The 23,628-nt window shown below is 41.3% G+C and overlaps 2 protein-coding genes across 2 annotated transcripts; both read left to right on the forward strand.

The window, feature by feature from the left end:
* Positions 1-8,393: 8,393 nt before the first annotated feature.
* On the forward strand, positions 8,394-15,780 carry LOC134206223 (uncharacterized). The gene is made up of 3 exons (XM_062681911.1): positions 8,394-9,991; positions 12,733-13,694; positions 13,769-15,780. Exons 1-3 carry the CDS (start codon positions 8,394-8,396, stop codon positions 15,778-15,780), a joined length of 4,572 nt encoding a protein of 1,523 aa, XP_062537895.1.
* A 10-nt stretch (positions 15,781-15,790) lies between these two features.
* On the forward strand, positions 15,791-16,468 carry LOC134206224 (uncharacterized). The gene has a single exon (XM_062681912.1). It carries the CDS (start codon positions 15,791-15,793, stop codon positions 16,466-16,468), a length of 678 nt encoding a protein of 225 aa, XP_062537896.1.
* The last annotated feature ends 7,160 nt before the right edge of the window (positions 16,469-23,628 follow it).

The raw sequence follows: 23,628 nt of genomic DNA on the forward strand, positions 1-23,628 counted from the left end.
AAGTTTTTTATAACTGTTTCGTCTAAACGTGTAACTCGGCAGACTGTCTTTCGGACCAACGACCCTTCCCCTTTCAGAACAATTTCCCGTGGTATTGATGTTTTTTTCTTTTTAATTTTCAAGTTAGAACAATTGTTCGTCATACGGTTGAAGAGACTGGATTGGTCGGGCTAGCTTGGGGGCGGGGTCAAAGAGGTACAACATGTGCCTATTACGCAATTATGGTACGTAAAACCAGATGGCGTTATTTTGAATTTTGAGCGTTAAAAGGTGAACCGTTGAGAAGGAAGGCGTTAAAAGAGTTGTTTGCATTTTCAATACTTCAAAGAGATTTGTAGAATCCAAAGCCAACATGTACAAATCACTCAAAATGAATCTAAATCCGATGAACTGATATAAAAGAAATGAAGATTTTGAGTCAGCCAGTCTCTTAACTTTTGCGAGATCATGATCCAACGTTCATGTCCAGTGTAAATTGTACGCTTTAGAAAATTTATTTGATAACTTTTTGATAACTGTGAGATTTTATTTTAAGAAATGTTTTCGAACAATCACTTTAAGCAATATCTGATTCCCTCAGAACCACCACCAGCCCCACGACTGTGAAAGATAAATTTATGCAAATAAAAACAATCATCTCGTTGACATGATGCACAAACTAACCAAAAACAAGCAAATCCAAACATCTGATGTAGCAGAATAATAAATAAAAATTAGGTATCTATGCGTTAGTAGACATTTAGGATGACTAAGTAGTGAAAATTCACCAGTATGTTAGAAAAATTAGACAACTATACCGAATGGAAAAAAACTAAAATAAAATAAAAACTATTTGAACCACTAAGTAGCAAATATAAAAAAAAAACTCAAACTCAAACCAAAAGCAAATGCATAAATCAAAGGGTATAGTGATGAGAAATGCTGCAGTAGTATCAAAATTCGATGTCAATATAAATGCATGTACAAAATATGTGAACTGTGCGCAGTGGTGAATCCACATAAAACATAGTAACGACACGTCGTAAGAAATAGAGCGTAACTCGTTTTTATGTTTTCGTTTTTTGATAAGAGTACGTTTACCAAAACCCCTTCCCTTTCAAATAATCAGAGTCAAATGCGAGGAAAAGAAATCGTGCAATTTATTTTACTATCTATACACTTAAGAAAAATAAAATCAAAGCGAGAAACTATATTTATTTATTTTTTAAAATGAAGACGAAATGTTCGGTGACAGGTGCTAAAAGAACCCGAAAAGAACGCTAACAAACTACCAGGAAAATAGAAACATACAAGGGAATGAAATAAAACCTGAGAAAAAAAATCGGCTTCAGAATAGGGAATATCGGTCTATTTACAGGTCTGTTATTAGTAGATGCGTTTAAGTGAATTTTCTATTGGGAATATGATCTAATGAACGTTAACGGTAACTTGAGGGCGTTAAGTTTTTTATAACTCTAGAAACAATCGCAAAAAATACCAAAGCAAATCGAATCAACTAAACTATGAAAGTGCAAAGTTCTCACGTTCACATCAAATCTCATATCCGGAATGACCTATCGAGAGGACTGTCAACAACACTGACCGATGATGTGGAAGCATTGACGAACGTGGTACTCTTTGCTGTTGTCAGTCCTATTGCTATGAAGTCTTCGCTCAAACAATCTCCTTGAATGGTGAATCTATTTTTATTTTTCCCACGTTTACTACAAGCGGATCGAATCTAGCAGGAAAAAGTATTTATTTACAAAACAAAAACAACAATAACAACAAGCGCAAAAATGTAAAATCAACCCCAGCGCCGCAGAGGTAAATTCCATTGATTCATTCAGAAAAGGAAAAAAAACAGAGCAAAACGGGAAGCGTGGCAGACAGCCAGCTGGTTTGATTGATGAGATAAGTGAGCTCAGAAGCAAAAGCTGAAAAAAAATCTATGGTTAGCAATGGAAACAGTGTATAAACTGTAAACTGAAACTGAATAAAAATACACTCACAGAAAAATGAAAATGTAGAACGAAGTGAGCGTTGTGTGGCGTTTTATCTTCTCTAGTGCTGACTGAAAGAGAATAACAATGTGATGATGACAGCCCTGATTCGAAAAAAGCATTCTTTGACGGTAAGTGATTGAATTGATGGATATTTTCCTAATCCTAGCGTACACGTCAATGGTTTTTACTTCAAAATTGATCGCAACGGGCATCAATGTAACTATAATCTACACTACAATCATTCATTTATTGAATGATACTGTCGGCCTACTGTCAAAGAGAAAAATTTTGGCTTTGAGATCCACACATTTCGATAAGGACTCCACACTACATCACATAATTCAAGGATTGAAGAACTAAAGAGCAGTTAAGATATTTTATGAGAGGGTGAGACGAAAGTTCTTAGATAGTTTGAAAATTAATCCAAATTGCCGATTAGGTTTTGGTACAATTTGACGACTAAAATAATTAGTACCGTAGGGCAGCCGTTCTCAACCTGGGGTAAATGTACCCCTGGAGGTATCGTCGCTGGCCCCAGGGGGTACCTCGAATAAATATTCGTAATGGCGAACAATTCCAATAAAAGTTTATAGATAACATTTCGATAATCGTTTAACTTTTGATTCTAAAACTTCGTGTTGTACATAATATGCATGACGATCAGTAAATCTAAATCTAGTTAATCTTGCCTACCACAACCAGCACAGTGTATAAAGGACTGTACGACAATAGGTAAAAAGAACAAAACAACGAAGGCACAAAATTTGAAAATCTTTAATGTAATCTGTCTGATCGAGATAAGCCCCGTTTAGAGCGGCTCGTAATCTTCCTTTCCACAGAATCGTAAGCCTCCTTTCAATGTCTTCTTTCAAGAGGCTCGTTTATCTCCTTTCAAGAAGCTCGAAAGTCTGCTTTCAAGAGCCGTCAAAGTCTCTTTCCAAGAGGCTCGGAAGCTTTCTTTCAAAAAACTTGAAAGCCTCCTTTCGAGAAGATCGGAAGCCTTCTTTCAAGCGGTTCGGAAGTCACCTTTCAAGAGGCTCAGAAGCTACTTTTTAAGAAGCTTGGAAGTCTTATTCCAAATGGCTGCGTTGCCCCCCTAAAGAGGTTCGAAAGTCTTCTTTTAAGAGGTAAGTAGCCTCCTTTCAGGAATATCAAGAGCCTTCTTTCAAGAGACTAGGATGCTTCTGTTCAATGAGGCTCAAAAGCCTCCTTTAAGAAGCATTATAGGCTTTCTTGCAAATTGTTCAGAGACTTCAAGGCTCAAGGTTCAAGAGGGTTGGAAGCATTCTTTCAAGATTCTCAGAAGCCTTCTTTCAAGATGTTCTGAAGCCTCCTTTCAAGATTCTCAAAAGCCTTCTTTCAAGAGGTTCGAAAGCATCCTTTCAATTGGATCGAAAGCCTCCTTTGAATATGCTCAGAAGCTTTCTTTCAAGAGAACAGGAAGCCTTCTTTCCAGAGCCTTAGATGCCTTCTTCTGGTTTAGAGGCCTCCTTCTTTTTAAAAAAATTGGCAGCCTTCTTTCAAGATTCTCAGAAGCCTTCTTTCAAGAAGCTCGAAAGCCTCCTTTCAAGAGACTCGGAAGCCCCATTCATGAAGCTCGGAATCCTCATTTCAAAAGACTCTTAATCCTCTTATAAAAGGCTTGGAAGCCTCCTTTCAAGATTCTCAGAAGCATCCTTTTAAGAAGGTCGCAAACCTCATTTCAAGAGGCTCGGAAACACCCTTTCAAGTGGTTTGGAAGCTTGACGTATGGATCTGATTTGAACGAGTTTGCACGGTGAGCGAAATTTGAAATCTGAGAATGATTTTATCAACAAATTGATCAGCTAATAGAATCATTTACAATAAAATTACTACTATTTGTATTCTCAGCAGTGTTCTCCTCTTCCCAATAAATACAAAACCAATGAAAATCATACTTACAGACGCGTCCACGTGGATGAAAAATCCTTCCGGATTCTCAGTAGCCTTTTTGGGAAGGAATACTCTCTTTAAAATCACGAAAACTTCCACGATTATCAGTTTGACCTTAATTTTATTTTGAAATATTTAGTTGGAAAAATTTTGTTACTGGTAAAGCTTTGTGGAGAAGCTTTCGTTAAAAGTTGTGTACCATGTAAGTTTTCCTTCATTTTTAAGCGGGAATTAAACACTTTCATATTGTTGCGGAAATAAATGCTTTTTTTGTTAAATATCTTGGCTGTACATATGCACAGCACATGTTTCAAAATGGACAAATTGATATGAAATTTGCGAAAAAGAATCCACGTGTCTTGGAGGGACTCGAACCCTCAACCTCCTACTCTCTAGATAGGCGTGATAACCTCTACACAACAAGACCACTTAAAGGTCACGCTTGCGGAAAAGCCATCAGAATCCGAGTACCAACCTCCACCACGCACAATGGTTCGAGAGCAGCCAAAACCTCAAAAATCGAAATTCGTGTTTCCGTCGGAATTATATTTTTCTCATTTTATAGAATACTTACGTGATTCAAATTCAAAATTTGAAGTAGTCTTGTTGAGTTTTGACTTGGTTACATCATTTTGAATTCAACATGAATGCTGATTTTCGAATGAAAACGCTGTTTGACAACGCGTTTAGATCAGCATCGCACGGCTTCAATTACATCGCTAACCCCAATATTATTTCAAGACTGCATTGTCAGGGTCTTAAATAATATGTCTATGTCAAATATAGGTGACAGAACTCAATTTAAGTTAACTTTAAATACAAAATTAGATAAAATACTCACATTTTTCAGATTGAAGTTCTCCAAAAGTATAGGCGCCGATGAGTGCCCGCAATGATTCTATGCTCATTACAAAGCTTAAAGCAATAGCTTTCTATTAATCACTATTTTGTTTTGCGAAAAGTTGCGATAAGCTGTTTTTTAACGGTTTAGTTCGAAATGTACATAGTATTTTTGGTCTATTTCTAATTAAAACCTTACAAATGCGCATTTTTTGTTCACAAGAACCTATAAATGCCTTTTTTTAAATTATTTGATTGAAGTTGAAACGTTTGATATAATTATATAACATTTAAAACATGTGTAATGAAAGCGATAATTCAATGACGGAATCATTTGTTTGAATATTTTTATTGCTGTAAATGGAATTATTGAGTAGTTTTCTTCCCAAATGGCTAGAAGATACAACAGACAAAATTTCTTACTTCCAAAACTTTCTCCTGACATCCGCGAATCTACGAATTTTAGATTTTTTTCAAATGAATTTCATTGTCTCGATTTTGTTTATGTCCAATAATCCGAATTACATAATCATGCTGGAAACTTTTCTAAAGCAGAAAATGAAATAAAAATTCTTAGTATTTTTTAGCAAATTGGCATTGTTTAATACTTTGCCATTAAAGTGATTCTACATATCAAGAGTTTCAAGTTTAAATGTTTGAGCTGTAACACACTCTTCTTAGCAGCAATAGAGAATGTTTGCACTGAGCAATAGAGAATGTTGGTACTGAGATTTGAACTGAAAAACTGAACTGTGTGAAAATAGTTATTCTGCTAGTGCTCATAATTATAGAAAAGACAGATACCTTGAAATGAGCAAAAAAGAAAGCCTGTTTCGAATCAAGATTATGAAGAATACAAATGTAAGTATAGGGACACGGCAGGTATTTCCGTCCATCGTCGTAGGGGCTAAAACCAAGGAAAGCAACGTACATTTGCTAGAACTCCACTATAGCAGAACGTTTCTCCTGAGTTTACGATTTGGTACGTATGAGTTTTACAAAAAAGCGTCTTTTTTATTGGTTTTCGAGACTATGACGAACAGACGAAAATACCTGCCGTGCCCCTACATGATAAGAAAATTATTTTGAGCTTTTTAGTGGAATGTTTTCACCTGTCATAAGACGAGTTTATACAATCCCATTGAATTCCACCACTTAACTGTATCTTGACAGATACGTATTTCGACCTCAACGGTAAGTACGAGACACTGAAGACGGCCTTACCGTTGAGGTCGAAATACGTATCTGTCAAGATACAATTAAGTGGTGGAATTCAATGGGATCGTATAAACTCGTCTTATGACAGGTAAGTATACAGTTGCAATAAAAGTTGTTCGTTTGCCATTCAAATTAATTGATTCAATTCAAACACAACATTTTGTCAAAAATATTCCATAATTGAAGATGTTCCGAATAAAATTATTTGTTTTGTCTTGTCTTAGCACAGTATTCAGCAAATAAGTTTTTTGATAAGAAAATTATTAATAGCTTTTTTGTGGAATATCTTCACTTGTCATAAAACGAGTTAGTACCGTTTAGTACTATCCCTTACTGTTAAAGTCGAAATACGGTTCTGTAAAGTAACAATCAAGTGGTGGAATTAAATGGAATAGTACTAACTATTTTTACAGCAAGTGAGATAGTCTTTGTTGCGAAACGATCTGTTTTCAAAAGGCGAATTTAGCAGTAAAATGAAAGTATTTACTACCCCAGGGATGCCAAAAACACGGCTATATATTGCCAAAGTAGAGCTCCAACACCCATCTTTAGGTCTGTATGTGATAAAGACCATCAAAAAACCACAATACAAACATAAAACCTATTTTAAGGGACATTTTGAGGTTTTGGTCAACCTTTGTTCTGGAGCGAACCACTGTGCCGCGGTTAGCTCTGTTTTGCAAATTGAATATCTTTCGGATGCTTGATTTGTCCAATCTCACATGTGCTTTACTGTTGTATATCCACAGTCAAGCGAGTGCACATTGTTTGTGATGTTTAAAGCTTATCAAAATAACTTATACACAATTTTTGACAAAAAAATTACAAAAAATTTGCAAGCAGTTTTCTCATTTGTACGTTTTTACAGATGTGCTCGACTTGCGGTTAGCAGCAGCATATATCCCTAACGCATACAAAAATTATGGACACTTCCATAGGAAGGGTCAAAAACTCATTTATTCCCCAATGGCGATGATGCCTTTCTCTATTCCTTGTTGGATTCGACTTAGTTTAAATCGCCTACATTTTGGCGATTAAATGCAGTACTGCAAAAGGTTGTGATCGCCATACACCAGAGATCAAAGCGCCTTTTTCTATCTCAGGCGACCAAATCAAACTATCGTGGGTCCTTTGATCAATTTTGCATGAAAGGCAGTTTTTCAAGCAAAATTTTCGAGAAACAGGGAGGATCATGTGTCCCCTTCCCCGGGGATCACGCCAACATTGCTCCTGGAATAATTGCCTACTTTATGGCTTCGCAATAAACATCTTTTGGTTAACAACTGAGGAACAGTCTGTTTCCTTTAACTCCACTGTTAGTGCATGGAACTCCTGAATCTAACGTTTTGTTCCAACCACGGAATTTCTTAGTTGATATGTCATGTTTTATGACATGTGTTAAAGAAAGTAAGGGCACAAACACGGTACGCCACTGTGAAGCACTCAGCTGCGTAGCGACGGCCGTGCGATGTGCAAAACTGCGAAAACCAGCTGATATGTGCGAACCGAGAGATAGGCGATCAGTGATGCGCTCTCGCAGCATCACTGATAGGTAGCGATGATAGTTAGTTATCTCCCAACCGCCGCCGGTGTTGCTATCGGTCGACCGTACGACCTCGTAGAATAATAAAATTATTTACAGTCCACAATTAAGTGTTTTTCGGTAGAAATAAATTTCGCTAGTGACCGTATCACAAACTGTATCAATTCGCGTTCCGAATAAGTTTCCGCGGGTGCAAACGGGAAGATTCCCAACATTTTGGTCCTTCGAGCCGGATTTGTCGGGCCCGTTGAGCAATTTCAGTGCGTGAATTGTGTGTGATATCGGCCATCGAGCTACTGCGGACAATATACCGATTGCTAATTGTTCGGTACTTTGTTTTTTTGGCGCGGAACGCCATCGTAAAAGTGGTTTAATTGACCGGGTAGAGACCCGTGTGTTGAAAAGGAAACTGCTTAGGTGATTCTTTGCCGTCGCCTGTGTGGCCTTTTGGAGTGTTGTGTTTGGTTGCTGCAGACAATCAGAGGATCGGAAGGATTGCTCGCCTTTTGTGGACCAACGTAACCGAACCCAGGGCCTGGGGTGGACATCTGGAGATCGACGACGAGATAAGTAGCCTGTGTGAGAGATTGTGTGGTTGAGGTGTCTGGATTGATTTATTTTGTCACCAGACATAGAAACTCTACTGAGGTAGATTGTTTCATGCTCGTGTGGAGCATAAAATTGCATGCAAGTTGTACATACCCAGTAGAGCACAGTGGGGAATAAGTTGTGATTCTCCGGTTTTTATGATTTATTGCCTTTTGAAGGCACTTGAGATTGCTGGGAAGTGATTATTCACTTTTGACAATTTTTGCCTGTCTTTGTCAATTCGCTCGGTCGCTTGAGGTCTCGGGAGTGAGTTGTGAATTTTGAAGTGAAGTGATTCAAGCAAAATGCCAGTGTCCGATTTACGAGCTCTTGTGAAGCAGGAGCGTCATGCGTGGATTACTATGGAGAACATTGAGGAGTTCTTGGAAACGTATGACGAAGTGCGTGATAAGTGCGTAGTGCAGTTTCGCATGCAGAAACTTGACGAAGTGTACGACAAGTATTATGAAGTGCGAGTACAAATTGAGGTTCAAACCGACGATCTGGATATACAGGATGCAGCTAAGGATGAATCCGGTGAAAGTAGACCGCAGGACATGGCTGAGGCTCGGAAGAGGGAGAACGAAGAAATCTTTAAGGAGTTTGAGAATAAATACTTCAGACTGAAGCAGCAGTTATTTTCGAAGACGGTCGGAAACGCTGGAGATGTGTCGGGACGGCAAACGGTAGGCGAAGCGTGTCAGCCGTCACGGATAAAGTATCCAGAGCTGAGGCTGCTCACTTTCTCTGGCAAGCTTTCTGAATGGATCAACTTCCGGGACAATTTCAAGTCATTGATCCATGACAACAATCAGTTGAATTGCATTGACAAGTTAAACTATCTTCGAACGTCATTGAAGGATGAAGCTCAACTCCAGATCAACCAAATCCAGATCAGCTCTGCAAACTATGCCCTTGCTTGGGCCACTCTGGAGGCCAAATACGAGAATCACAAGCTGATTGCTCAAGAACACTTGAGAGCCATTTTCGCGGTTGCTCCGATGAAGGTGGAAGGCTATCAGGGATTGAATCATCTCCTAACGACATTTAGGGTTAATTTGCAGCAGCTGGAGAAGCTAGGAGAGATTACCGACAACTGGGGTACGCTACTCGCGTTCATGCTTTCTCAGAAGCTTGATGACGATACGATGCGACACTGGGAAACGCACCACAGTTCGAAGGACATTCCATCGTACAAGCCCATGGTGGAGTTCCTGGAAAAACACTGTGCTATTCTTCAGTCCACGTCAGCGCGAAGGAGCATCGAGTTCAAGAGGCCGGTTAAGAGTCAAGTGGTTCATGCTGCAGTGTCATCTGATGCGATTTGCCAAGTCTGCAACGGTGGATCGCATTCCATTGAGCAGTGTAGACGCTTCGGGAAAATGAAGGTCATCGATAGGAAGATGATCGTGCGGAAGCTTGGATTGTGTCTGCAGTGTCTGCAATCTGGACACTTTGTCATGGATTGTTCGAGGTCTGCTTGTGGCAAATGTGGAGGAAATCATCATTATATGCTCCATCCATACGTCGCTCCGGTGAGCCAGGAGCAAACTTCAAGCCATCCCTCCTCCCAAGTCCAAACGAAGAGACCTCAAGTCGCGAACCCACCGTCACAGCACTCATATCAGGCCCAAACCCGGAACAATTCACACAACAACCCACAGCCTACACAAACACCAAGTACATCTTCGCAGTATGCACGCTTGATACCTCCCACCAATACTCCTACAATACACCACACTGCTACAACATCCGAAACACACCATCAGTCAAGCATTGCGCTTCTGTCTACCGCTATCGTGAAACTTGGTGATCGTCACGGAAACACCGTATTTGCGCGCGCTTTGCTGGACAACGCACAGTGTGCAAATTCGAGCCAAAAAACGGACGCAATTCAACCACGGTATGTACATATCTGAAGATTACCTTAAAAAAATCACAAAAATCCAAAGAATCTGATGGTGCCGACCCCTTTGCCGTTAGAATAATGGAAGTGTCCTATTTTGTCCAAATTCCCCTACAAATAGAGGATTTTGCTAATACATATGTTCACATCAATGGAAAAGACAGGGAAAACCTTGACTTGTGTTATGGAAATTTCATAATAGGCCTCCCATATATTTTTGAACACGGATAAGTGTCTCATTTTGTCTAACACCCCCTATAAAATGCTTGAGATGATACACATTTAAGATTCGAGGAGATCATCAAATGAGTTTAGACAGTTATGGAATTCAGGACGATGAAATAGTGTTATCCTCCGGCAATTCACTGGGAATCTGTTTAGTGTCTGTTTTTGTCTGATGCCCCCTATAATTTAAAAATATTTTCAAAAGTATAACATCAAATCAATTTTCATTTTAGGAAAATGTACTAAGATCCTCGAAGACTATTTAGGCATATCAAAAGGCTATTCCTTTTTTGCAGGGTCCCTTCAGTGTCTCGTTTTGTCCAATATCCCTTATAAACCTTGAACCTTTTTTTTTTTTCAAATTTATCAGAACACACAAATTGAAAGCTCGAGAAAATTTTGTGAAAATCGGCGAATTATCTGGACAAAGAAATGTGACTTTTCCTAGGGGGTTGAATAGTGTCTGATTTTGCCAAATATCCCCTATAGTCGAATGAAATTTTAAAATCAGACAGAGCAAATCAATTAATAACTATGAAAATTATATTTAAATTATGTTAGCATCCTTGCTTACTTAGTGGACATATTAAAGAGAGTTTTTTTTTCTTGTTTAGAGTGTATTGTCCAGTGTCTCATTCTGTCTAATACCCCCTATACATTGAAATTCTTTTAATGCACAAAAACATCAATTAAAGATCGAGAGAGTTTTGGGAATTATGCTAATTTTAGCAAATCACTTGAATAATAAATTAAGGTCTTAGCCTCGGCCTTAGCTGATTAACAGGTAGTTGGGTAATGTCTGATTTTGGTCAATATCCCCTATATTGAAATGAAGTTCCAATATATAGTAGAGCAAATCAATAAATAAATTAGAAAACTATATCAAGATCCTGGCGTATTATAGTGGACATATTAAAGAAAGGTTGTTTTTCTTAAGTGCACCGCCCAGTGTCCCATTCTGACAAATATCCTTCTAGAAAATATTTTAATTTATACGAACACACAAATCAAAATAACTAAAGAATTTTGTGAAAATCAGCGAATCATCTGAACAATAAAATATTCTTCTTCGTGTTTCTAATGAGAGACATGAGAGCAATAGAAAGGAATAAAATGTGATTCTTCTCATTAATTTGTTTAGCAGTTTTGTGGCTGGTTTTGTCAAATACTTTTTTTATATTTTAATGTAATAAACTAACATATCAGATCACTATGAATTTGAGTTATTTCCACATGCTTATTGTAGAATATTTTATTGTCCAGATGATTCGCTGATTTTCAAAAAATTCTTTAGTTATTTTGATTTGTGTGTTCGTATGCATTAAAATATTTCCTAGAAGGATATTTGTCAAAATGGGACACTGGGCGGTGCACTTAAGAAAAACAACCTTTCTTTAATATGTCCACTATAATACGCCAGGATCTTGATATAGTTTTCTAAGTTATTTATTGATTTGCTCTACTATATATTGGAACTTCATTTCAATATAGGGGATATTGACCAAAATCAGACATTACCCAACTACCTGTTAATCAGCTAAGGCCGAGGCTAAGACCTTAATTTATTATTCAAGTGATTTGCTAAAATTAGCACAATTCCCAAAACTCTCTCGATCTTTAATTGATGTTTTTGTGCATTAAAAGAATTTCAATGTATAGGGGGTATTAGACAGAATGAGACACTGGACAATACACTCTAAAAAAGAAAAAAAACTCTCTTTAATATGTCCACTAAGTAAGCGAGGATGTTAATATAATTTTCATAGTTATTAATTGATTTGCTCTATCTGATTTTAAAATTTCATTCAATTATAGGGGATATTTGGCAAAATCAGACACTATTCAACCCCCTAAGAAAAGTCACATTTCTTTGTCCAGAAAATTCGCCGATTTTCACAAAATTTTCTTTTTCAGCTTTCAATTTGTGTGTTCTGATAAATTGAAAAAAAAAGGTTCAACGTATAAGGGATATTGGACAAAATGAGATACTGAAGGGACCCTGCAAAAAAGGAATAGCCTTTTGATATGCCTACAATAGTCTTCAAGGATCTTAGTACATTTTCCTAAAATGAAAATTGATTTGATGTTATACTTTTGAAAATATTTTTAAATTATAGGGGGCATCAGACAAAAACAGACACTAAACAGATTCCCAGTGAATTTTCCGAGGATAACACTATTTCATCGTCCAGAATTCCATAACCGACAGTAACTCATTTGATGATCTCCTCGAATCGTAAATGTGTATCATCTCAAGCATTTTATAGGGGATATTAGACAAAATGAGACACTTATCCGTGTTCAAAAATATATGGGAGGCCTATTATGATATTTCCATAACACACGTCAAGGTTTTCCCTGTCTTTTCCATTGATGTGAACATATGTATTAGCAAAATCCTCTATTTGTAGGGGAATTTGGACAAAATAGGACACTTCCATTATTCTAACGGCAAAGGGGTCGGCACCATCAGATTCTTTGGATTTTTGTGATTTTTTTAAGGTAATCTCCAGATATGTACATACCGTGGTTGAATTGCGTCCGTTTTTTGGCTCGATTTTGCACACTGTGAACGGTTCACAGATCTGTATTATGTCCGAGTCGTTGTCTCAGAAGTTGAAGTTCCAGCGAGATCGAGAAAATTTGCCTGTGAAAGGTGTGGGTGGTTGTTCGTCTGTCAGCAAGCAAGCAGTGTTAGCTACAATTTCTTCGTGCAATTCGTCGTACGTGTCGTGTGAACTGAAGTTCTATGTGCTGTCGAAGATTACGTCGAACCTGCCGCAGCAAAGCTTCGATATTTCCTCGTGTCATTTACCGGAGGGAATTTCTCTGGCGGATCCAAACTTCAACGAGTCTGGGGCGGTTGACGTGATTTTGGGTGCGGTTATCTTCTACGACCTCCTGTTGGACTCACAGCGAAAGCTCCCTGGTTCGGGATTGATTCTTCGGAACACACAGCTGGGATGGATTGTTGCCGGAAGTATTCCAGATGCCTCTGTGGTCAGCTACAACACGGTAGCCTCTGCGCCTGTGACTACGGAAGAACTCCGTGAGGAACTAGCGAGGTTCTGGGAGCTGGAATCATGTCGCACGAAGAGCTGTCTGTCCATCGAGGAGTCTGCATGCGAAGCTATTTTTAAGGAGACAACTACCAGAGATTCAGATGGCAAATTTCGAGTAACGCTGCCGAAGAGAAAGAACATGATCGAGAAGTTGGGAAAATCGAAGCTGATAGCGAAGAAACGTTTCCTGTCAATGGAGAAACAGTTGGACGCCAACACAGAAATGAAGGCGCTATACACAGCTTTCATGCACGAATACTTGCAAATGGGTCACATGCAAGAAGTCGTAAACGGCAGCGAAGATGAAGTTTCTACTCAGGAATATTATATCCCGCACCACGCAGTGCTGAAGCCCGACAGCACGACTACAAAACTAAGAGTAGTTTTCGATGCATCCTGCGCTACTGATTCTGGTGTGTCATTGAATGACGTCTTGATGGAAGTATCCTGTTGCGGTTTCGCATGTTTAAATATGCTATTGTTGGAGACGCGGAGAAAATGTACCGGATGGTATGGCAAAGCGAGCAGGATCAGCAGCTGCACAAAATATTCTGGAGAGATACGTCCCAGGAGCCATTGCGGACGTTTAAGCTCACCACTGTGACGTATGGTACGTCATCAGCACCCTACCTGGCTACTCGGTGCCTAAACCAGTGTGCCGAAGAAGGAGCGGATCGCTATCCCGTTGGATCTAGGGTGGTCAAACGGAGCTTCTATGTGGACGACATGCTAGCAGGATCGCATACAATCGAAGAAGGCATTCTACTGTGCAAGGAAGTTCTGGAGCTTCTGAAGGGGTCAGGATTCAACCTGAGAAAGTGGAATTCCAACAATTCGCAGATTTTGAGAACGATTCCTTCCCATCTGAGAGACGATCGTGAACTTCTGGATTTGGACGAGAAGACAACTGTCAAGACGCTGGGCATTACCTGGGAGCCGGCTACCGACACGCTATGGATCAAAGTTCCTGATTTGAGGCCAAGTGGGCCAATCACGCACCGTGTGGTGCTATCAGAGATAGCTCGTTTGTTTGATCCATATGGGTTAGTTGGTCCGGTGGTGGTCCAGGGGAAAATATTCCTTCAAGAGTTGTGGAAGGGAAAATACTCGTGGGATGAGCCACTCAGCGAAGAACTTCAGTCACGATGGTTGGAGTTCAGAACCAATCTTCGAGAGTTGGACACGGTATCTGTTCCTCGGTGGATCGGTTTAGGTAAAGACATTATCTCGTGCGAGTTCCATGGATTCAGCGATGCAAGCGATAAGGCGTACGGTGCAGCGGTTTATTTGCGCTGCATGGACCGAAACGGAAATATTACCGTCAACCTGCTGATGGCAAAATCTAAGATTGCGCCATTGGAGGATCTCAGCAGAAGAAAGAAAAGGCAGTCCACGCCCAGGCTGGAGTTATCTGCAGCGCTACTGTTGGCGCACTTGTACGAATCTGTCTCAACCAGCATGGCGATTAAATCGAAGTCATTCTTCTGGACTGATTCTACAATTGTCAAATGCTGGATTTCCTCACACCCGTCAAGATGGCAAGCTTTCGTGGCCAACCGTGTATCGGAGATACAGCACACCACAAAGGATGGTGCTTGGAACCATGTTCCGGGGATCGAGAATCCTGCGGATATAATATCGAGAGGAGCAACTCCAGCTCAAATAGCGGACAGTTCCCTGTGGTGGACTGGTCCAGATTGGTTGAAAATGGATACACAGTATTGGCCAGTAAGCACGCTGGCTCCAGAACAGCAATTCGATTCGGTGACCCTGGAGGAAAGACCGCTACTGTCAGCCGTTCTTCAGATTCTGCCTCCGAATGAAATCTTCACGTTGCGATCGACTCTGCTGAATACTATACGCATAACTGCTTGGATCCGTCGGTTCTCGTTCAACTGCAAACCACGAAACAAATTTCAGCGAAGGTGCGGCATCATAACAGCCGCCGAACACGAAGCAGCATTACTAGTTTTGGTGCAACTCGCCCAATCGGAATGCTTTCCGCTAGAATTGTCTGATCTTGCGTCAAAAAATGAAGTCAGAACAACATCGAAGCTCCGAAACCATAACCCGATAATGGTTGATGGGACACTATGCGTTGGCGGCCGGCTTGGAAATGCTCCAGTTTCGCGAGGGCGCAGACACCCGATTATCCTGGATAGCCGCCATCCTTTAACGAAGCTAATTGTAATCGACTACCATCACCGACTGCTCCATGGAGGGCCTCAGTTGATGATATCCTGCATACGGGAAAGATTTTGGCCACTGAGTGTGAAAAACTTGGCCAAAAGGGTGACGCATGAATGCGTCTGTGAAATGTTACCTCTGCGTGTTCGTTTGCATGGCGTGCAAAGCCGTACACATCGAGGTAGTTATGGACCTAACTACAGAAGCATTCCTTGTCGCTCTGAGAAGATTCGTCGCCAGACGTGGGAAGCCAATCGAAATCTACTGCGACAATGCGACAAATTTCGTTGGAGCACGGAGGCAGCTGAGTGAGTTAGACCGCATGTTTCAGCGACAGCAACTTCAAGAGCAGCTTTGCGCAGAAACCTCAAGAGACTCGATAACCTTCAAATTCATACCGGCCAAGTCACCCAATTTTGGCGGCTTGTGGGAAGCTGCGGTAAAATCGGTGAAGGGCCATATGAAAAGGGTGATTGGTTACAGGATGCTGAAACCTGATGAGATGCACACCATCGTAGCTCAAATAGAGGCATGCCTCAATTCGAGACCTTTGACTCCGCTTAGCAACGACCCGAACGATTTGGAAGCATTAACTCCAGGTCATTTCCTGGTGCAGCGTCCGCTCACTGCGATGCCGGAACCTAGACTTCTGGAGCTACCGGAGAACAGACTCTCCAGGTGGCAGATGATGCAGCGGTTCAACCAAATTATCTGGAGACGATGGTCAACTGACTATCTGTCGAATCTTCAGAGTCGCAACAAGTGGACAAAGCACCGGAACAACTTGAACGTTGGAACTATGGTTCTATTGAAAGAGGATAATATTCCACCTCTCAAGTGGCGACTGGGACGCGTGACCGAGATCCATCCAGGGCAAGATGAAAACGTGAGGGTTGTCACCGTTCGCACAAAGGAGGGTCAATATCGCCGGGCAATCTCCAAAATTTGTATTCTGCCCATCAGGGACAACCAGACCGATGAACCAACACGCCAGCAATAAGTATTTTTCGCCCCCGTACGGGGCATCTTAAGGCATCCAGCGATACAAACCGTCGCTACTGCCTGGGGGCAACCCCAAAGTTATGTATATGTCTACTGCAAGTCCGGGAACATTCTGATGCGTTCTCCCTTAACAGAATTCACCAAGCCTGGGAGGAATCGACATCTGTTCCAGAATACGTCATCGCCTCATCATCAATCTACAACAAAGTTATGTACGCCCCCATTTGGGGCAACCGTTGGCATTATAGTGGCAATCCAGCCACATCTGCTGAGGGGGCGATGCGCAAGTTACGTGTTATAATTCTCCATTCTTGAATTCGGATCCAAATCGCTGTTTTGTTTTGACAGATGCGGATCAACATCGGCCTCCTGGTATGCGGTTATCATTCGGATCATTGAAGATCAAATCAGCTAAGTATGGCCCCATGTGGGGCAAAATGGCGGATAGCGACATATCATGTTGCATATGCCAGGGGCCGCATACCAAGTTACGTTTCGTTAGTATTAAGAAGTATTTCGGAAGCCAATCGATTTCGCTTCCATCAGGATCAACAACTCGACACAGACAGCTCGGATTGACGTCCGGCTCGGAGTACCTTGGGTGCAATTCTGGATGATAGTTGGTTCGCTGCAACACGACTTCCACTAAGTATCTCACGGGGCACTTGGCAAGCGCAGAGAGATTCGTCTGTTATCGCCAGGGGGCGACAGTCAAGTTATGTTTCCCATCTTTAGTTTGTGTTCCGGAATCAAGTCGTTTTCTTCTTCGACAGGGCACGGAGGAGCGATTCCATCGGCGCAGTGGAAGTGCGTAAACAGCGGTGCTGGCGGAAGTCATCAGGAACAATCGAGATCAGCGAACGAGGACAGGAAGATTAGTAGCAGAAGCCTGACTTGACGGACGGTCAAGCTCACCTCACGGGAGGACAAGAAAGTGATCGAGGTTGAAGTCGTCGAGAGTTGGTCTTGTTGTTTGTTGTTTTGAACTATTGAAGTAGTTATAATGTAAATTAGTTTTAATTATTTCGAGTAAACTCAAGGCGGCCGGAATGTTAAAGAAAGTAAGGGCACAAACACGGTACGCCACTGTGAAGCACTCAGCTGCGTAGCGACGGCCGTGCGATGTGCAAAACTGCAAAAACCAGCTGATATGTGCGAACCGAGAGATAGGCGATCAGTGATGCGCTCTCGCAGCATCACTGATAGGTAGCGATGATAGTTAGTTATCTCCCAACCGCCGCCGGTGTTGCTATCGGTCGACCGTACGACCTCGTAGAATAATAAAATTATTTACAGTCCACAATTAAGTGTTTTTCGGTAGAAATAAATTTCGCTAGTGACCGTATCACAAACTGTATGAATTCGCGTTCCGAATAAGTTTCCGCGGGTGCAAACGGGAAGATTCCCAACAACATGGAAGTAGCAATTTACGGTTCGACAGTTTGGAAACGTTCTGTGAAGCTCTTTATATGATCGCAAGACTGTATTGAAAATGAACTTGTAGTCAGCCATGCATACAAGCGCCAAAGGAATAATGCGATGAATTGGACTCCGGTATTCCAGCTGTTTTGATGTGTATCTTTATGTCTTTGTTTGGTACCCCTTATCGGAGCAAGTGTTCCATATTTCTAAGGTTTCGATGGTGACTTGATGGTTTAAGGTACATGTGAGCGCAATCTTCAATGATCGAGCTTGCAATAAATACCAAGATCTTCCTTTCACATTGTGGTCGAACGCGATGCTTCATACGTCTGCGAAGGTAATACAGCATTGATCTTTTCGCCGGAAAGTTCTCACATTTGCATCTTAATCCCAATTCTAATGTGCCGCGAACTGCATACGTACATGTAACATCGAGTTTTTTGACGTAAACTACGTTCAAGGGGAAGGCTCGGTAGGTAACAGGGTGCAAATCAAACATTTCCAAATTCGACACCGTCACAAAATTAGGAGAGATTTGAAACGCTAATAGCGTCTTGATCTTGATCTTTCGATGGATTTTCGAGAAATTTTTATCAATCGATTCGGAAACTTACCAGCAATTTGTCAAATCCATTGAAACTATTTATTTATATTAGTAATAATTATGAATGCTGAACTATTGGAATGTTCCATTTTTCCATACCGAGTTAAAAATTCAGAAGCAATCAATCCCGCGCATCCTCACTCCACTGCATAACGCAATTCATTCAAACATTGGTATTAGCCTACATTTTGGGTATTATCCAATTTTGAATAATATCTGATGTTGCCAGTCCAATGATTTCGGAAACCGTTTTTGTTCAATGAGCAGATTTCATTGCGCTTGATATTCAGATATCTCACAATTGCACACCAGTTTAGATCGAACTAGCTTTGAGGGCGGACAGGATACAAGTGAAGTCAAACGAGACATTTTCGATCAAAGAGATGTGGCGGGTTCTTCCCCTCGCAGAGTGGTAGAATTGAACCGAGGCTAGACCCTCCCCGTGTGGCGAGGAGGTCCCAGGATACTCCTTGAGTGCGACGAGCATCTTAAAGAAGTGCTGGATAGTGCGTCTCGTCCTGTTAGCGTCCTTCTAAGGTCAAAACAGGGGGTTAAAAAGTGGATGTTTTAGCCTTTTCACTCTCCAGTGCAATCGCACTGAACAAGTTTTGACTTTGAAAAAATTGAGTTGGCTTCCAAAGTGCACTCCCTGTAGGAAAGCACACGCTCGACCTCCAGTGAACCGGTGTTGGTTTTTGCCATTGAAGAGGCCCAGTGATGTGGTTTTTCCCGTTCGGTCTGGTGGAGACGCATAGTGGATGTTTCGTGACTAGAGCGCGAAGGGAGAAAACCACCCCATCGACGTGGTGGAGACGCATAGTCCCTAGTGTGACCAACTAGTGACTTGCGCGAAGGATGTGAAACGAACCATCTTGTAAGGGTGGTCGTTATTGTGACTTGCGCTGTGAGAGGATACGAACTTTGTTCGTCCGTATCGGTGAGGTGGAGAAGCATGGTAGGTAAAGTGTCAAAACAGGGCGGTATAATCTTGCGCAGTGGGAGTGTAGACAATTTTACCGCAAGTAAGAAAGCCGTAAACAAAGTAAAACTTTAGATTCGATACATTTTTCACGGCGTCGGTTTGCGGCGCGCGCGAGTTTAACATGGTGGTGGCCTTGGGCCACCCCTTTCACCTAGGGGACACAAGGGGGGCCAGTAATGGCACGATCACCAACCGTATTGATGGTGACTATACTGGGAGAAGACTCCCGAGTTACATGGATCCCGACAACTCATCTAAACCGCTCTAGTTTGCGAGACTGCAATGTGAGAACGGTCGACCATTTCCGGGTAACCCGTTCCTCCTCCGCCTCTCTGTCGAAGTTTTCCTCGGGGGAGCAATCAACGCGCGAACAAGGAGACTAGTGGGACTTCGTGCGCTCTCTAGGTTCGCAATTCGAACAATTGTGCGGCAACTGCTCGAAGTACTACCCCGTGGACGCATCAATGGCGACTGACGAGCCCACCAACCGCCCACAATACCCTGACAGATCCTTCTACAATTTCTGCAAGAGCCACGAGCACCAAACCTCCAGCAAAAGATGCCTTGCATACCTCAAGGAGGTTGAAATCCAAAGGATCCGCATGAACCTAGGCATCCCATACGGCCCAGCTAGGAAAACCTTCGAATCCAGCTCCGGCTCCGGACAACGCGGCTCCTTCGATCAAGTAACCAGTCAAAGCAAGGACCAAGAAATTGAAGATTTGCGGAAAATGGTCAAGGATCTGCAAGCATCCAAGACCAAACAAACCTCGGGAATTGGCAACCGTATAGAGGCCATCAAGAAAAACGGCACGATCGAGGATCTGATCCGAAAAATGTCGAAGCTGACGGAAACCATCGACAAGCTGCAAGCAATTTCGACAAGCTGCAATTTCGAAGTTAAGAACAAAGCAACGACAACAAGGCCACCAAGAAGACCAAGCAAGCCAGCAAAGCAAACACGAGCAAGGTGGACGCAACAAGCATCCAAAATCCCTTTGACATTTTCAGTGACAGCGAAGAAATGGTCGTTACACCAACACCAAATCCCCAAGGGTGATCGCGCCCCAAGAGACTCCAGCGGGTAAACGGCACGGCACGGCAAATGGTACTTCGCGTACCTGAAGGAATAAAATAGACCCCATCTCGCGGTCCTTAGCCTCTTACCCAGCAACTTCTATCCCTACCTCCCCGTGGTGCTGGCCGGGATACCAGCAACCTTAGGGAAGATCGGGTAATCAACCCCGGTGGGAACTATGGTCGTATGCTGACAGGGAAGGGTGGGTTTGCTCCTCTCCGGAGGTGCAAATCTTATTGAGCATCTGTTCTCCATGTCATGATAGGCTCACAACAGCGTCTGTTATCCATGTTAGGGGCGGCTGATCATCGTCCGAGTGCCAGCGAGGGACTCTAAGTGAAACTGTGCTCCATGGTCCACTGGAAATAAGGAGGAATGGTCCTCCGGAAATTTAGGAGGTTTGGTGTCAGGTCCTGCAAGCCAGCCAAAAAAAAAAACTCACGCAACGAACAATCAACAAGAGAGTACGGACCGGAACCACCGGCGAAGACTACTGCGACGAAAAGGGACTAGCGATTGGAAACTCGGTTCGTGGAACTGAAAATTAGACCTGTGCGCCGGTCATATCATCGGCGGCGGCGGCGTGGTGGTCACTTTTGCCCCGGCGGCGGCGGCGTGACGGCGGCGCGCCGTTGACTTTTATCGGCGGCGGCGGCGGCGGCGTGAACCGGCGTGGATGAAAAAACAATGGCTGAAAAAATCAATTTTACCGTGGATTTTTGGATTAACGCGGTTTGATTCACACGGTAGGAATCGCCCGTATAAAAACCGACTTCAGTGGATTAAAATTGCAATATTCTGCGTTTGCCGATCATCAAACAGCACATTCAAAATAGTCAATTGCCGGCGATACTAATCAATACCTGATTTCAAAATGTTATTTGAATTGCCACTATTTTGTTATTTTTTGATTTTGATTAATCAAATTTTAACAATAAATTTTTCCGTGACCCCAAAGTGTTAAGAATTAGATTTCCGTGCCTTAGAACAAATTGGTAATAACTTTTTTCAAAAGTTATTTCCAATTTAGGATTTAGATACATTTCAGTCGTTTTGATCTCAAAATAACTAAGTTTCAGAAAAAATCTAAAATTTTCCTGAAATTTGCCTAAATATGCCAAAAAAAGCTCTTGGTGAAGTTTCTGAAAGAATTTCTGGAGGAAACTATGATTTTTTTATTTCTACAGGCATTTCTCAGTAAATTTCATTAGGAATTCCTTCGTAAAATCCTATGACAATGTCTGCAGAATTTTTCTATTTCAGAAAGAATAATCCATTCAGGTTTTCTTTGGGAAATTGCTTTAGTAAAACATAAAATATTCCTGCAGGAATTCATTCTGAAATTTATTAAAAAATGAACTATTTTCTGATGGAATTCCTAAGAGAATTGTCTAAAGGACTTTCCGAGAAAATTCCTGAAGTAGTGTTGGAAAGTGTAGTAGGAACCTTTTAAGAAAATTTTGAACAAATCCCCACATACATTTCGAAGGAATTCCTAACAGTATTTCCAAAATGCATCAGCGGCTGCTTCCGCATCTTCCTCGATTGCACACCCAAGAGCCAACGTACTGTTCCAGGTTCTCTGCAAGTTCTTTTGCTAGTCTCTCTTCCTGCATACGCACTACATGTCCAACCCACTGTAATCTGCCGTATTTTATCTACCTGCCTATGTCTGCATTTTTGTATACTTGGTTTAACTCGTGGTTCATTCATTCGTCTGCTCCATTTACCATTTTCCACCACGCTGCCAAGTATTGAGCACAGTATTTTCAACTCAAACACTTTGAGAATTTGATAATCTGCATCTTTTAACGTCCATGATTGATGGCCGTACAGGGCGACTGGACGAATCAACGATGTGTACTGAGCTAGTTTTGTCAGTGTCTGTAGGTAGCGTCATGAAGTTACCAAAGAATTTTCTGGAGGAATTTTCAAAGGATTACCCTGAGAAATTCTATATTAAATTGCTTAAAGTAGTTTTGGAAGAATTCCTATGGGAATTTCAGGAACAATTATTGTCAAGGAACTTGCTAAGGAACTCCTAGAGGAATTACTGAAAAAAAAATTTCCGAAAGAATATCAAATTGATTTTCAAAGAAATTCCAAAGCAAAATTCCGAAGCTGACAGAAATTTCCGAAGTAATCCGTTAATAAATTTCTGAAGGAGTTTTTAGAGATTTGGAATTTTGAAACAATTTCCTGAGGAACTCCTAAAACATTCTCTGTAGGTATTTCAAAAAGAAGGATTTTCAGAAGGTATATCCGAATTTCTGAACAAAGTCTTGACAGAATGTCCAATAGAATTTTCGGAGATATCTAAGGCTGTCAGAAGTTTCTTCAGGAGTTACTTTGAAAAAAAAAACCTGCAGGGGTTTCTACGGATATTCCTTCAGGAACTTGTTCAGGAATTCTTAAAAAAAATTCGCTCTAGAACTTTTCAAGGAATTCCAAAAGAGTTCTTAGAAGAATTTCTTGAGGAATTTTCGGGAAAACACCTTAAAGATTTTCCCAAGGTTTTCTTAAACAAATTTCTGAAAGAATTTTTTTTTGAACTAATTCCTGAGAGAAATTTCCGAATATAGTTGAGCGAATTTTCGAAAGACTTTCTGGAATTCGATTCCGGAGGAGTTTTTGTAGAACTTCTTGAGGTAATATCCGAGGGAATTCCTGGACGAATCTCCATAGGATTTTTTGGAGAATTACAAAAAAAATCCTGGAGGCATTTCCTCTGAAATTCTATTAGAAATTTCTTCATAAATTCCTTTGAGAATTCCTCCGGAAATTCCTTCAAATGTTCCTTCAGAAATTCCTTTAGGGGTTGTCCATAAACCACGTAGACTCTTGAGGGAGAGGGGGTTCGAAAAAGTCTATGTCAGTCTACGAAGGGGGGCGGGGGTATACAAAAAGTCTACGTAGACTTATTTTACTTTATTTATTTTTTTTCGGAAAACATTTCATACGGCAGCTTTGTGCGAAGTTCACTTGTTTGATTTTTTTTTCTATTTTTCCGTTTTTTTTGCAAGACTTCGCCGAAATAATCTCTCGAAACTCTTATGGATTTCACTGCAGTAA

This window comes from Armigeres subalbatus, chromosome 1 (genome assembly GCF_024139115.2).
Source record: "Armigeres subalbatus isolate Guangzhou_Male chromosome 1, GZ_Asu_2, whole genome shotgun sequence".
NCBI lineage: Eukaryota > Metazoa > Arthropoda > Insecta > Diptera > Culicidae > Armigeres > Armigeres subalbatus.